Source organism: Capricornis sumatraensis, chromosome 14, assembly GCF_032405125.1.
Source record: "Capricornis sumatraensis isolate serow.1 chromosome 14, serow.2, whole genome shotgun sequence".
NCBI lineage: Eukaryota > Metazoa > Chordata > Mammalia > Artiodactyla > Bovidae > Capricornis > Capricornis sumatraensis.
The window spans coordinates 58,538,735-58,552,915 of NC_091082.1; the positions used below are offsets into that span (position 1 = coordinate 58,538,735).

The 14,181-nt window shown below is 63.1% G+C and overlaps 1 protein-coding gene across 1 annotated transcript; it reads left to right on the forward strand.

The window, feature by feature from the left end:
* The first annotated feature begins 2,924 nt into the window (after nucleotides 1–2,924).
* C1QTNF12 (C1q and TNF related 12) lies at nucleotides 2,925–6,658 on the forward strand. The gene is made up of 8 exons (XM_068985757.1): nucleotides 2,925–3,092; nucleotides 4,826–4,942; nucleotides 5,023–5,107; nucleotides 5,194–5,345; nucleotides 5,656–5,764; nucleotides 6,013–6,103; nucleotides 6,307–6,385; nucleotides 6,560–6,658. Exons 1-8 carry the CDS (start codon nucleotides 2,925–2,927, stop codon nucleotides 6,656–6,658), a joined length of 900 nt encoding a protein of 299 aa, XP_068841858.1.
* The last annotated feature ends 7,523 nt before the right edge of the window (nucleotides 6,659–14,181 follow it).

Genomic DNA, 14,181 nt, shown 5'->3' on the forward strand with positions numbered 1-14,181 from the left:
AACTCTGACCCGGCAGGCAGGGCCGGGGCCTGGCAGGTGGCCAAGGGTGGGTCGAGGGTGTGGGCTCTGTCTGGCCTTAGTGTTTAAGACATGCTTTTGTTCACTAGAAACGAGCAGGTCTCTCTTGGGGGAGCACACAGGCTCTTGTGCTGAAGTTGAAAATCTGCTTTCTCACTGAGGCTGAGCTGTGTGTGTTGCCTGGTCACACTGCCCGCTTCCCTTCACGCCTGCAGCCTTCCCTGTGCTGCGCTGGTGGCAGGAGGAAACCCTCAGCGGCTCCCTGGGTCCCACCTGCTCCACAGCCTCCGCATTTGTGGTCCAGACCTTTGTTTTCCCTGGAGACAGGCTCCCAAAGATCCTTTCACAGCAGATCCGTGTCTGGTTCTTAGAGGCTGGCTGTCTGGGAAGGAGGGATGGACGGCTGGGTTCAGGGGCAGGGCTGGTGGGCGCCCTCTCAGGCTTGGGATCTGTGACTCTCTGGATCGCCAGTGTCTTCTTCCTCTGTGTCTCTGCTTAATGACGTCGCCTGCACAGTGTTTAGTGTTTGGAAGGTGCTGTGCCTGGGGGCTACCAGACAGCGGCTGGTGACTTCACTGCTTGCAGGCAGGCATTGGTGCATCTTCAGCGTTCTTTGTTTTTTGATCAACTTAAAATTGCTTTTTGATTTACCACTTCTGTGTATTTGACCCACTCTTGTGAAAAAAATCCTTTTGTCTTTGTTCCTAAATTTTGTGCTCTTGGTGTCTGTGAACCACAAGTCCATCTCCACCCAGTGCTGAGGTAGCCTGTGGGGCCAGAGCTGCTGCATGTGCCGAGGAGCTGGGCGTCCTGTGACCAACAGTGGACCTGTTGCCTGTGCTCACTGCAGAGCCTGGCCGCTGGCGTGTGTGGCTCTGCTGGGCCTCCCTCCATCCACTGCCAGCACGAGGACGTGTCTGTGGAGGTCTTTACCCCTTCCAGGTGTGCCATGTTGCCTGAGGGCCTCAGGAGGCAGAACGTTTAGCAGATGCATCTTTTCTGTGTGTGAAATCTTAACTTTCAAAATCCCTCAGCCAACGGTGGGAACAGGTCCATGCTGTACAGACTCCCCAGCGCCCATGGCAGCTTGCTGTCTGATGTGACCCTGAATAAAAGATGACTTTGTCCTCTCATTGGTTTGAGAGGGTGGGACACCTCCCCTGGGCAGTGGGTGGGCAACCCGATGGGGGCTGTAATGGGGGCTCCCAAGGTCCTGTCCTGTGTGAAGTTGTGTCCACTGTCGGGTCAAGGTCAGCTGACCTGAGCCTCTTCCAGGGGGCAGTTGGTGGCTGTGGCCAGGAGGCGTGGACAACTCAAGAGCAGGCTTCCTCTGGTCTGGCCTCAGCCAGGAGGGCTGGGGCCTGTGGGGACTGCCAGAGGCTGGCACAGCTGGCGCGTCCACATGTTCCGGGCCAGCAGGACGCAGGTGCTCAGCCTAGAGAGGAGGAGTCTGTCTGGCAGTCCTTTCCTGCTGGGCCTTGGCCAAGGGCACATGGAGGCTTTTACTGGGCAGGTGCAGAGGGGCTTCTGTGGCGTGACCTCCTTGAGACCGGGCTTGCCAGCTGGACACTTGAGAGAGCTAAGGCCCCACTGGTGAGCTCAGGATTCACTGAGACTGGCTGCTGTTTTGGGAGGTGAACACCTCTACCTGAGTAAGGAGCAGGACAGGTGTCCTTGGGCGGACACTCCTCACATCGTCCCCACCCAGCTTGTCTCTGAGGTAGTTTCTCCCTGAAGCTGCCAACCCTGCATGTGGCCCAGAGCTGGCTGTCTCCTGCCCACATTGTTCGTGCTGGACTTCTGCCAGCGGGTGCGGGGCGGGGCGAGGTCTGGAGGGGTCTTCCGTGCTGCCCCTGGGACAGGGAACCCCACCCTTTTCAAGTCTGGGTTGCAAGCAGCAGATTAGCCACAGCTCTGGCCACACTTAGCCCCAGGCGGCACTAGCCAAGGGGCACCTGGTGAAGGGGGATGGTCCTGGCTTAGGTGTTGAGCCCCCACCAGGGCCTTGTCGACATCACTTGGCCACAACTTCATGCTGCCTGCAGCTCATAGGAAAGGTAAGGAGGGACCCCAGCTCTCCCTGGGGACCTGCCCACTGTCACTTACTCTCCATTGCCAGAGTGGCTCTTCTGGCAGAGCACCGCCACTGGGGGCTCAGCTTTCTGCTGACCTCCATTGGGGGGATAGGCCTGGAGACTGGAGGGCCCAAGGGGCACAGCTGGGTGAAGGCAACCCCTCAGTGAGGGTTGGGCAGGCCCAAGAGGAGGGGCAGATGTGGGCCATGCCTTTGCTTAGAGGTTGACTGGTCTCTTCCCTGCTAGCCCCACTGGTCCTTGGTGGAGGAACCCCCAGGGTTACCTAGGCTGGGACCAGCTGGGAGCCCTCCTAGGAGCAGGGCCACGGCCTGGGGCAGCAGGGCCAGAGGGACAAGGCTGTGAGGTCATAGGAAGGGGCTATGAACCCCGATGGAGTGTGTCCCCGCGTGGGGTCACTGGGCCCCGCCCTGAAGTGGCTGGGTTGGGGAGTGCACAACCTCTGCCCTTGGGCAGCAGCTGTGTGGGGGAGGTGGGTGGTCTGTCGGTGGGGTTCCGCCCCCATCCACGCCCCCTGGCAGGCCCTGAAGCCTGGGAGGCTGAGGTTCTTCCCTTGTGAGCCCGCCCCCTTGGAGCCCGCCAGTCTTGAGGAGGAGGGGAGCGCGGGCGGGCAGGGCACCGCTCACAAGGGAGTCTGCAGGGTCGGGGGCGCGTCCCTCACTAGCCCAGCTCATCCTGTGCAGACATGCACCAGTGGCAGTCAGGCGTCCCTCGGGGCTGCGCCCCCACGCTCAGACTCTGAGTGCCTCTGGTTGCCTGGGCTCAGCAGCATTGAGCCGCTGCGGGCTCCGGACCCAGCAGCTAGCAGCCAACATGCGCTCGGCCTGGGTGGCCGCCACAGTCCTCCTCTGGCCACAGCTCGCGTTCCTCGGGGGCAGCGGGGCCCGGCGGGAGCCCAAGAGGCCTCGGCAGTCCAGCCAGCGCCCCATAGCCCCCAGCGCCACCACACTGGGCAGCGAGGGGCTACTGGGCTTCCCCAAGGTATGCATGATCTGTTACGGGCCCACGTGGGCCATCCTCCAGCCCGCCTCCCCTGTCAGAGTCGGGTGGGACTTCGGGCAGGAACCATAACAGTATGGATCAGGGGACCCTCTCTGGGGCTGGGGAGGGAGTAGGGGGTAGAGGGGCTTCTGTGGGGGCTACATTGAACCCACATAAGCCTAAGGACTGTCATGCCCTGAGTAACCTGCTGCCCTGAGGTGAGACTGCAAACTGGGGAGGTGCTTTGGGCAGCTGGCTCAGACCGCCTGGTGGAATCTGGTGCTCCAACTCTGGCTTCTGGAGTGGCCAAGGCTAGCCCTGCCCTGACCCACTGCTGAGTAGCCAGCACCCCTAACGGCCTCTGGCATGGGGAGGGAGACCAGGTCCTGGGAGGCCCCTGGCTCCAGCCTAGCCCCTGGCATCCTCTCTAAGAGAGCCTCTCATACCTACTTCAGCCTTCAGTCTCCACCCTCTTGGGCTGGGGCTCCCTGAGGGGGTCTCGGAGCTGACCCCGTCAGCAAGGGCCTGGTGGCTGCTGGACTTGAAGTGAAGCAGCAGTTGCTAGGCCAGGCCCCCTGCCAGCCCTTGAGCCTTTGATCCTGGCCTTCGCCTCCCGCGGGCGTCTCTATGGTGGCCAGCCTGGCTCCTCTCGGCCTACGCGCCCCATTGGAGCCTAAGGCCCCATATTCCGGCTGGGCAGGCTGAGGAGAGCAAGTACTCTGGCCCTGTTGCCAGGGGAGTGGGCTGCCAACAAGCTCTGGGAAAGCTGCTTGGGGGCAGTTCCTGCTCTGCCTTGCCCCACCTGCCTGGGCTGCCCCTCCGGAGCCATGGCAAGGCAGTCAGGGGACAGACAAGGGCTGTCCCTGACCATGGCACCCCCACCCCAGGACAGCCCTCTGCAGGCATCAGGAGATCCGCTCTTCCTGCTGAGAGTGGGCTCCTGCTCCACCTGCCCTCCAGGTCACCCACCATGGCTCAGGTCTAAGATGACTGGAGGAACAGGCGGACTGCAGAAGGGAGAAACCCTGGCCCTCCCAGCCCCCCACACCTGGTCAGGACCCCTTGGCCTGTCTGTCTGGACAGCTGGCTCTCCAGGAGTGGCCGGGGCTCCACTGGCCTCGTGGCAGTAGCTCTCCCCCGCCAGACCAGTATCTGTTGCGCTCCTGGTCACTTTGTGGACCTCCCGTGTGAGACCTGGATACAGAGAGGGACCAACCCCCAGCTCGCACCCCTTCACTCAGCCCTGACTTTGGGGCTGGGTGTGCTCCTATCCCTCCCACTGCCCTGGTGCAGAAATGGGGTATGAGAAATGTCTGGAGGGTCTGATCCTGGGCCGCCAGCTTGCACACCCAGCGCCCACTCTCCCCAGCCTTGCACGACTCTGAAAGACACTCCTGTCCACCATTGCCTGCCTCAGCCAGGCCGGACCTCTGTCGGGACAGGCAGGGCTGGCTCCACGTGCACATAGCCGTGCCCGTCTGCCTGGGCACAGGAAGCAGCAGGAGGGGCCATGTGGGTCCCAACACAGCAGCAGACCGCAGGCTTCTGGACATGGGTCCCTGGCCTGAGCCCCAGGGGAGCCCTGCGGTGCCCCGTTGCCATATTTCCTGTGTCTGCACTGAGTCCCACCCCAGCAGCCTGGGCCCTAAGATTCCTGTTGTTCTCTGAGGGTAGGGGTCAGGACCCAGCAGGGCCTGGTGGTCAGTGTACAGCCTTGTCCTCTGACTCTTCAGCTGCCCGAGGCCTCAGGGCCTGAGTTCACAGATGCCCATGTGACATGGCTGAACTTTGTCCGGCGCCCTGATCATGGGCCCTCAAAGAAGCGGTGCCGAGGCCAGGACAAGAAATCGGTGAGCCCCAGGATCCGAGCCCAGGTTGGGGTGGCTATGAGTGCCCCCTCGGGAGCCTCATTTTCTCCTGCCTCCCCCAGCGAGGCCTCTCTGGCCCTCCCGGCCACCCCGGTGTGGAGGTCCCCCAGGAGTCTGCACTGCGGGAGTTCCAGGACATGCTGAAGGGTAGGCCCCCTCCACGCCCTCTCCTCCTGGGTTTGGGAGAGAGCCCCATGCTGCCGCGAGCCACACCTGCACCGTTGTCCCCACAGAGGCCACCGAGCATCGGTCCTTGGGGCTGCTGGGCCCTGTGTTGCCTGAGGGGATAGGCAGGCAGCTGGTGGCCGAGGCCTTCCACTGTCGGCTGAGGGGCCCGGTGCTGGTGGACAAGAAGACGCTGGTGGAACTGCAGGGCTTCCAGGCCGTGAGTGGGCATGGCGGGCGGGCCCCACAGGACAGCAGGCCACAGTGGCCCCGGGGCAACCCTGGGTCTCCACACAGCGCGGAGCTTGGGGTAGGGTGCGAGGAAGCCAGGGCAGAGGTGCCTTCCCTTGTGGGGCTTCTTGGGGCCCAGAGTCCTGGTGGGGACAGATGCACGGGTCACCCTTCTGTCCCGCCCACCTGGGGTCTGCTTGAGCTGAGGGCTGTTGGTTGCAGGCGCCCCCCTGCCCCAGGCTGGGTGTGGGATGTGAGGCTCCAGACTGCAGCTGCGTCCCCCTGCTGTCCCACTCCAGCCTGCGGCCCAGGGTGCCTTCCTGCGGGGGTCTGGCCTGAGCCTGGCCTCCGGTCGGTTCACAGCCCCGGTGACTGCCATCTTCCAGTTTTCCGCCAGCCTGCATGTGGGTGAGTGGATCTGGCCAGGGTGTGGGTGGTGGGGAGGGGCTGGCCCTCCAGGTGGGCCCCAATGTCACAGACCTCAGGCCTCAGTCCCATTGCAGGGACACCTCCTGTCTCAACCCTGCACCCACTGGGGACTGGACAGCCCTCATGTCCACCCTCCCCAGCCCACAGTGTGCCCCAAAGGCCCCCAGCCCCCTCCCCCTCTGCTCCGTCCTCCTTGTGGGCACTGCAGACCCGGCCTGTCTCCCCAGATCCCAGGGAGCTGCAGGGCAGGGTCCGGCCGAGGGCCCGGGACACAGTGCGGGTGCTGGTCTGCATTGAGTCCCTGTGCCATCGCTACATGTGAGTGGGCCCCCCGGGGGTCACTGGGGTGTCCTGAGGGGCAGGGGACCGCCTACTGCCTTGCCCACAGAGCGAGGCTGCCCCGAACACAAAGTACTGTGGTGAGCCCTGAGGAGGGAGCATGCAGGTCTCTGGGCATCGACAGGGTTGCTCCCCCCACGGCCACTGTGTCCTGGCCCCTCATCCCTGGACCCCACGTTCAGGTCCCTGGAGGCCATCTCCAGCCTGGAGAGCAGTGGCAGTGTCTTCTCGATGCATGTGCAGGGGCTGCTGCAGCTGCAGGTGAGGCGGGGCCACTGGGGCAGGGGTCAGAGGACCACAGGCTGTGGGGTCCTGGCCCTCTAAGCCTCAGCCTGGGCACTGCAAGTCCTGGGGAGGGGCCACCTGGTGGGCTGGGTGTCGACCGGAGAGTGGCTGGGCACCATGGGTGGTGACGTCCACTGTGGGTGTCTACAGGCTGGACAGTACACCTCCGTCTTCGTGGACAATGGCTCTGGGGCAGCTCTCACTGTGCAGAGCAGCTCCAGCTTCTCCGGCTTGCTCCTGGGCCCATGAGGGATGGACAGGGCCCCTGCCGCCCCCACCCCTCTGCCCGCTGGTAGACCTGTGATCATAGCAATAAATAAAGGTCCCCCAGCCCCCACCGTCGCCTGGTCACTGGGACATCATGGGGAAGAGGCAGGGGACGGGGGGCAGAGTGGCCATGGGTATGGGTGAGGGCTTGGCCAGGGAGGTGGAGGCTCTGGCTATTCACCCTGACAGTATGGGTGTGGCCCCCACAGCCCCTGCTTCTGTTAAGGGCCACGTTTACTCTGAGGACAAGGACAGTTGTCCATTCAAGCCGCCACTTGGCCCTGCCCATGACCTGGGGCTGCCCCTCAGCCAGCCTGGGCCAGTCCCACCTCAGAGGGCAGCAGTCTGTGGACATTCACAGGGCCATGGAGGACTCGAGGTTGGGGTGCAGGATGGTACATGTCGGGGCATGCAGGGTGAGGCAAGGTGCTCCAGGGGGGCCTGGGGGCCTGTGGGTGAACAGGGCCGCCAGCCCCCCATATGAACCCCAGGGTCCTCAAATCCCCTCATTCCCTAAGAAAGCTGACTTCTCACCACCTTCTTGGCGGCTGCCACCCTGAGGTCTGGCCCCCACCACTCACGGCCCCAGCAAACTCAGACTGAAGAATGTAAATTGTAGTGAGTCGTTCAGGCCTCTACAGAGCTACTGAGATACCATCTCTGCTTGGGCCCTGGGCCCCCCAGCGGGTGGCCCCACGTGACCCGTCTGTATAAGCCTGGAGGGTGGGGGTGAGGGGGTGCTCAGCTCTGGAGTAGTGGGGCCCAGAGACCCATTTCCAAGGCTGCAGGGAAGAGTAGGGGCTCAGGGGCAGGGGTGGGGGGTGGGAGGATAGTGGGCAGGTTACCAGCTGCTCCCCCGACCCTCCTGCTGCCCGCTGGGTAATGAGGCAGGAAAGCTCTGGTGCCGGGCAGGCGCCAGTCCCTGCAGCCACTGGCTTGGCCTCTGACCTGTCCCCCCGCCTCCCACCCAGTGGCAACAGGAGCCAGGGGTCTGGGGGTGGTTCTCAGCCTCATGGTGGCATGATCTGAGACGAGTGTATCCACCCCTGCAAGGGGGATGCGTGAGTGCCAAGCTGGGGTCTCTCTGCTGGGCGGGGGAGGAAAAGGGGGGAGGCCAGGACCGCTGCTCCACATCACTGAGGGCCTGTGTGGGCTCCGGAGCCCAGGCTTCCTGCGGCTGCCATCCGTCTGGAGTTCGGCTTGGCTGCAAGAACAGTCAGTGTTGCTGCCTGTGTACGGGGGACACTGAGGCTGTGCCTGGCAGGATGCACGGCCAGACTCCTCCCTGTTCCCAGGGCTCTGCTGATAGTCCTTTGGCACCAAGCTGCCCTTGACCATCCTGCCTGGCCCTGAGGCTGAGGCTGTCCCTAAGGTTCTGGGGACCGGCATGTCTCCCAGTCAGGTCAGAGCCTGCTCCCTGCACCCTCCACTGTTATCTGGTTGGAGTGCAGACAGGAGATGGGCCTCTGGCTCCGGAGGCCTCTCAGATCCCTCACCCGACCTGGCCTGAGAGGGGCCAGGAATCGCCTCCTCACTTGGTCCTGTCATGGAGTTGTGACGACAGGGGTCGGCCCAGGCTCCGCTGGGGTGACAGGTGGGAGACAGGAGATGAAGAGAAGAGAGACAGACAAGACAGATGAGCCAGCTGCCCGGGCTCCCTTGGGCAGGTGGCCAGGGCTGGCGCCCGACTCCACCGCCTCCCGGTCTGTCTCGTCTTCCTCCTGGCTTCTGCCCCTAATGGGAGGTCATTAACCACTTAGCTGTAATTTCCCCGGAATGTGCGGTCTCCAGCTGAGCCCCCAGCATGGCGCTGGGGGTGCAGGAGCAAAGAAATGGGGGGCTGGTGTGGGCAGCAGTGGCTGTTATAGGCGGGTCTAGGCTCCTGAATGCGGAGGCAGGGGGTTCAGGCCCGCACTGGCACTAAAGGACGTACGCTGACCCCCCAGTGCAGATAAGGGGCCAGTTCAGGGTAAAGCCCCCATGAGACTCCACCCTGGACCCAGCTGCATCATCTGGTCTCAGCTCCACCATCTCCTGGAGCCAGACCCAAACTGGGGTGTTTGCTAAGCCTCCGAGCCTTGAAGGGGTTTGCAGGACCCTGGGCCCTGGGCCCTTTGGGTCACACCCACCCAGCCTGAACAGGGGCTCCTCAGGTGGGTTGCAGGAGCTGTTGCTACTCAGGGTAGGGGGCTCACTGGGGTCTAGGGTCTGGGGTGGGGGGCCAGGGGACAGGGCTCGTTTCTGGCCCAGACTGTGGTTTCCAAGCTGGGCTTTGGGATGGCCAGCACTGCACTGGGCAGCCTCAGCTTGAGCCCTGATCGAGCCCTGATCTAGAGCTGCAGGAGGTGCTGGGCTGACCTTGCTGGCCTTTCTAGGGCTCACTGCCCTCAATCTCCACTGATCTGCCTGCAGCCAGAGCTGGGGACTGGCCTTGCCAGACTCCTGGGATGGAGGACACTCCCTGAGCCCTGGGCCTAGGGCTGTAGCCAGCTTCCCTTGACCATCCCTCCTGGCCCTGAGGCTGAGGCTGTCCCTGAGGCTCTGGGGGCCAGTATGTCTCCCAGTTGGGTCAGAGCCTGCTCCCAGCACCCTCTGCTGTTATCTATCTGGCTGGAGTGCAGACAGGAAATGGGCCTCTGGCTTAGTCAAGTAGCAAGTTCTCTTTGGGGGTTGGGAATAGTTGTGGCAGGAACTGGGAAAGACAGGGGTGGGCAGGCTAAGTGTTCCAGGCCCCACCCTCATGGTCCCCTCTGGGGGCTGCAGATGGGCCAGGGTAGGGGTGAGGCCTGTCCAAGAGCCGCCCAACTGCCCGGGCCAGGGCTCCAGGGAGGGTGTGGCCCTTAGGGTGCAGCCAGGACATGCTGGCCCCTTGGGGCTCTTTGTGGCCAGGGGCCCACCGTGGGTATGACATCTTCCCCTCAGGTTGGGCCTGGGCTGGGAGGGGGGCCTGTTCCAAGGGCCTCTTGGACTGCCTCTCCTGACCAGGGCTCCCATCCTCAGCCAGACTGGACCGCTGACTCCTGTGACCCCGGCCAAGGATCCAGAGTGCCCTGAGGGTGTGGGGGAGCTTCTTGGGGCCTGGGTGGATGTGTCCTCTGGGGGGGCCTGAACTTCCTCCTGGCCTGTGTGTACCTCGGCCTCCCAGGTTGACCCCAAATGTCCCAGTGCTGATCGTGACGGTGACTCTGTGGTCCAAGTGGAGCCCCGCCAAAGTCCCTGGTGTCTTTGTGGTGTGTCTGGGGGTCTCTGTGTGTCCCTCATCTCCGCTCAGGGTCCCCAGTGTCTTTGTGGTGTGTCTGGGGGTCTCTGTGTGTCCCCCATCTCCACCTAGGGTCCCCGCTGTCTGTGTGGTGTGTCTGGGGGTCTCTGTGTGTCCCCCATCTCCACCTAGGGTCCCCGCTGTCTGTGTGGTGTGTCTGGAGGTCTCTGTGTGTCTTTCATCTCTGCCCTGGGGGTTAGGCTTTCTTGCCTGAGCTGGAATCACTGGGCCCCCAGGGGTGAATGCAGAGTTGGTATCCAGGCGCCAGTGGCCTGAGCCCCTGGCCAGGCAGTCCCTGGGCTCAGGTCGTCGGTGCAGTCCCTGGGCTCAGGTCGTTAGTACAGTTAGGGTTCTTGGCACTGGGAGAACTACTGGCATTGTCCAGCTCTGGAGGCTGTTGTTCTGACACTTGGGCTGGTGACCACACCATCATTGATCCCGGGTGGGGAGGGATCAGTTTCCTGGAACCTGAACCTGGACTCCCTGGATGAATAGGGACTCTGGGTGAAGGGAGAGGGGTTCCAGACCCCCAACCTGGGGCAGAAGCTCTTCAGGGGCTGTAGGGAGCCTTATCTCATCTGAGGTCCCAAGCTGGCACTCAGTGGTCTGACCTGGGACCTGGCTGTGCCCCCAGGCCCTTGCTCAGTGGGTGCTGGGGGGCTGTGTTCACTGACTGGGCTTGGCCATGTGCCTTCTGGGCTCCATGTTCAGGCCACTCCAACCCCACCCTAGGTCCTGGAGGTGCTCAGTCTTGACCTGACTGATCCAGGAGCTGATACAGAAGCTGAGGCCTCCAGCAGCCTGGGGTCTCCCCCAGTTCAGCCCTTGGAGCTGGGTCAAGATAGGCTGGGGAGCCCACCTGGCTGGCTACTGGGCACACCCTCCCCCTTGACCCATGTCTACGTCTATGCCCGCCACCTCGATCAGCATGCCTGCCCCTTGGTGCATCTGAGGGTGTGTCAGATAGCGCCCATGGTGTTGGGGCTGGGGGCTGAGGGCCTCTGAGGGTGCGTCTGATGGTGCACACAATGTATGGGGGGATGGGAGGGTGGGGGCACGGGGACAAAAGACCTTTGTTCTGGAGGATTTGGATGCAACCTGCTCTAAGGCAGTGACTCACAGGCTCCTCTGGTGTGATAACATTGGTATTGCAACAGCTGGCGTGTCACACACACCTGGGGTGGTGGCCAGGCCAGCCTAGATGGTCACCTGTGCCCACACCCCTCCAAGGTCCTGGGTGTGTGAGATCAGAACTGAACAGGAACGGGTGCTACCTGAAGCGAAGTGGCCCTGCTCCAGGCCCTGCAGCGGGATCAGCCTGGCCTTCACTCTGGAGGCTGCCGGTCCCTCCTCTGGGGCCTGAGGGGCAGACTGGGATCTGTCTGGGACTCTGCGAGGCACCACATGGGCGGTGGTGGCAGGGGTGCAGCAGCCCCTCAGGGATTGGGCTGCTGAGACCCTCAGACGCCACTGGAGGGAGGGGCAGAGCTCAGGTTTCTTTCTTCTTGGATCACCAGGCTGGGTCAGGCCCTGGGTCAGCAGGAGGTGGGCGCTAGACCGAGACCTGCCCTGGCGCCCATCCTGTGGGCAGGGCCATAGAGGTTTGGTGTTTAAGGGAGAGAGTCAACCCCCGTCTAGGCTCCCACGGCCACCATGGCTCTGGGTTCCTCCCCAGCCTTGAGCATCGCCCAGCAGAGCCTTGTCTGGTGGACACTGCCAACCCCAGGGTCTGTGGGCAGGGGAAGTGCCAGGACCTGGGGTCAGGGGCGATGGGGCACCAGCTGTGAGCCCAGGGCACGGTGTGGTGAGGAGGGTCCCTCTGCCCCTCAGCCAAGGCTGGCTCTCCTGGGGGCAGCAAAGGCAAATCTCGTCAGTCAGTGGGGCTCAGTGGACCCGGTCATGCCTGCCAGTGCTTGGACTGGGGGGTGTACCTATGTGCAGTCTTTAAGGCTGACATCCAGAGGGAGGTCGGGCCCTAGCCCAGGTCGGAGTGTCCTTGGGGTCCCTGCCCCAGCCTCATAGGAACTGCTTACCTTTCCTGATTTCACTCATTCCCTGAGTCCTGTTCAGGGGCCCCAGCAGCTGGGAGGGGCTTCAGTGGAGATTCAGCTATTGGCTGATTTCTGCCAGAGCTGGGCCCTGGGCAGAGCTGGTGCTACAGCCACGGTTCATGGGATGGGCATGAGGCCACGAGCAGGGTCTCACTGGTCACTGTGGCCTGAGCAGGGGCCTGGGCTGGCAGTCTCCCCCTTGCCTCCCGCCCTCTTCCCATCACCCCTCTGGTGGGCTCCACGACTAGGGAGGCTCAGGGTCATCAGGAAGGGTGGGGAAAGTTCCAGGGATCCGTGGCAGAGGAGGGAACCTGGGGACCCTAGTCGGGGAGTGGCCGGCGTCAGGGCTGGGGAGGGGTCTCCTGGCTGCAGTGTGGCGGTGGTGAGTAGTACCTCCTCTGCTGGGGGTAAGGCTCTGTAAGGGTGGGAGGGTCTGGGCGGGTGGGGAGTGGAGGGCTTGGAGCCAGTACTGTCATCCACAAATGGAGGAGGGTGCTGGGGGCCAGTTGGGGGAGGGGACAGGGAGAGCTGGGGGGCGTGGAGGGGGGGGTTGATGCACACTTTCTGTGAGAGCAGAACAGAGGGTGCAGTCTGGGGGGCCCAGGCTGGCCTTGGTGGGTGCCTGCAGAGGCCAGGTGATAGGTGAGCAGTCTTTCAGCTCCCAGGGCTGTGGGGACCGTGACCCCCAGGGGAGTCCCAGGCCTAGGAGGCAGGGTGGATGGTGGCTTTTCACCTGCTTCTTGGACTCAGAGTGGGAGAGAGATGTCGGCTTAGCCCAGAGTGTGTTTCTAGGGAGGGAAACCAGCCCACACCCCTCGTCACGCCCCTGGACCAGAGTGCAAGCATCAAGCAGCAACTGGATGTTCTCTGATGTTGGAGGCCCCTTGGGGGACTGGGCACCTGCTGCACTTTAGGCCTGTCTGCAGCAGCTGGTGTGGGCTCCCTGGGCCCTGGATAGGCAAGAGTCAGTGGTTTCATGATGTGAATGTGTGCTTGGGGTGGAGGGCCTGAGACAAGGGTTGGCCGCCCCTGTGAGACCTGTAGATACTGAGTAGGGGACCAAGGGATGCAGGGAATGTGAGCCCAGGCAGAAGAGGCGCAGTCCATGGGGACCCCAGTGTGGTTGCCGTAGGCCACGTGCTCCCACCCTGGAGCCTGGATGTTGGAAGCCTGCCCCCAGATGGCTGGGTCTGTGCTGAGCCCTGGGAGGTGGTGAGATTGGGCCCAGCCAGCAGCTGAGCGGTCTCAGGTGTCTGTCTGTCCTGGAGTGCGCAGATGAAATCCAGGGCTCAGCAGACTCTGCGACTAGCGGTGGCACTCCTGGCAGCCTCCTTGGACTCTGCCGTCTCCTCCCGGAGCCTCTGCTTCCTCTTCCTATGAGGACACAGTTATTCTGCAGTAGGCCCCCTGCCGCCCTCACCTTGGTTACACTTGCCAAGACCCTACTTCTCACTCAGGCCACTCCCAGGTCCTTGGGCTGGGACTTGAACCCATCTTCTGTGGATGCAGTGCAGCCAAGCATGGGATCATCCCACCCACCCCGACCCCCCGCCACCCACCAGACACTGAAGCGGACGGGTGAAGGTCTGAGGGGGCGGGACACATCCTAGGAAGACCACTGGGGAGGCCAGGGTAGCCACCCAGGCCCCTCCCAAGGACCCAGCGTGCCCGGCAGCACCAGCTCTGCCTCTCTGCTGATGTCTTTCGAACAGTAGGGCCCAGCACACAGCAGGTGAAGAGCTCCTGATTCCCAGGATGGCTCACTCCTGGGACAGCTCACTCCCAGGATGGCCAGGGAAGGCTTGAGACCAGTGGGAGCAGTTGTGGGTGGTCTCGACAGCAATCCCCCCCCCCCCGCCCCAACCGAGGATGAGGAAGTGACATTCAAGTGAACCAGGGCTGGCGGGGGCTTGGGGCAGGAGTGAGCCTGGTGTGGAGGGTGGAGGAGGCTGCAGCCAGGAGCCCAGGAAAGGGGCCTGAGTGTGGGGTTGCCGAGGGACAGGCAGCAGGGCCAAGCACAGCCCTGATGTGCTAGCTCAGGCTGCAGGACAGTGGCCGTGGGTCCCCAGGTGCCCTGCTGGCTTCTCCTATTACAGATTTTTTTTCCACTTGCTGGATGCACAGCACAGTGTGCAGGATCTTAGTTTCCCTACTGGTGGTGGAACCCGAGCCCCCTGCAGTGGAAGCTCAGTCTT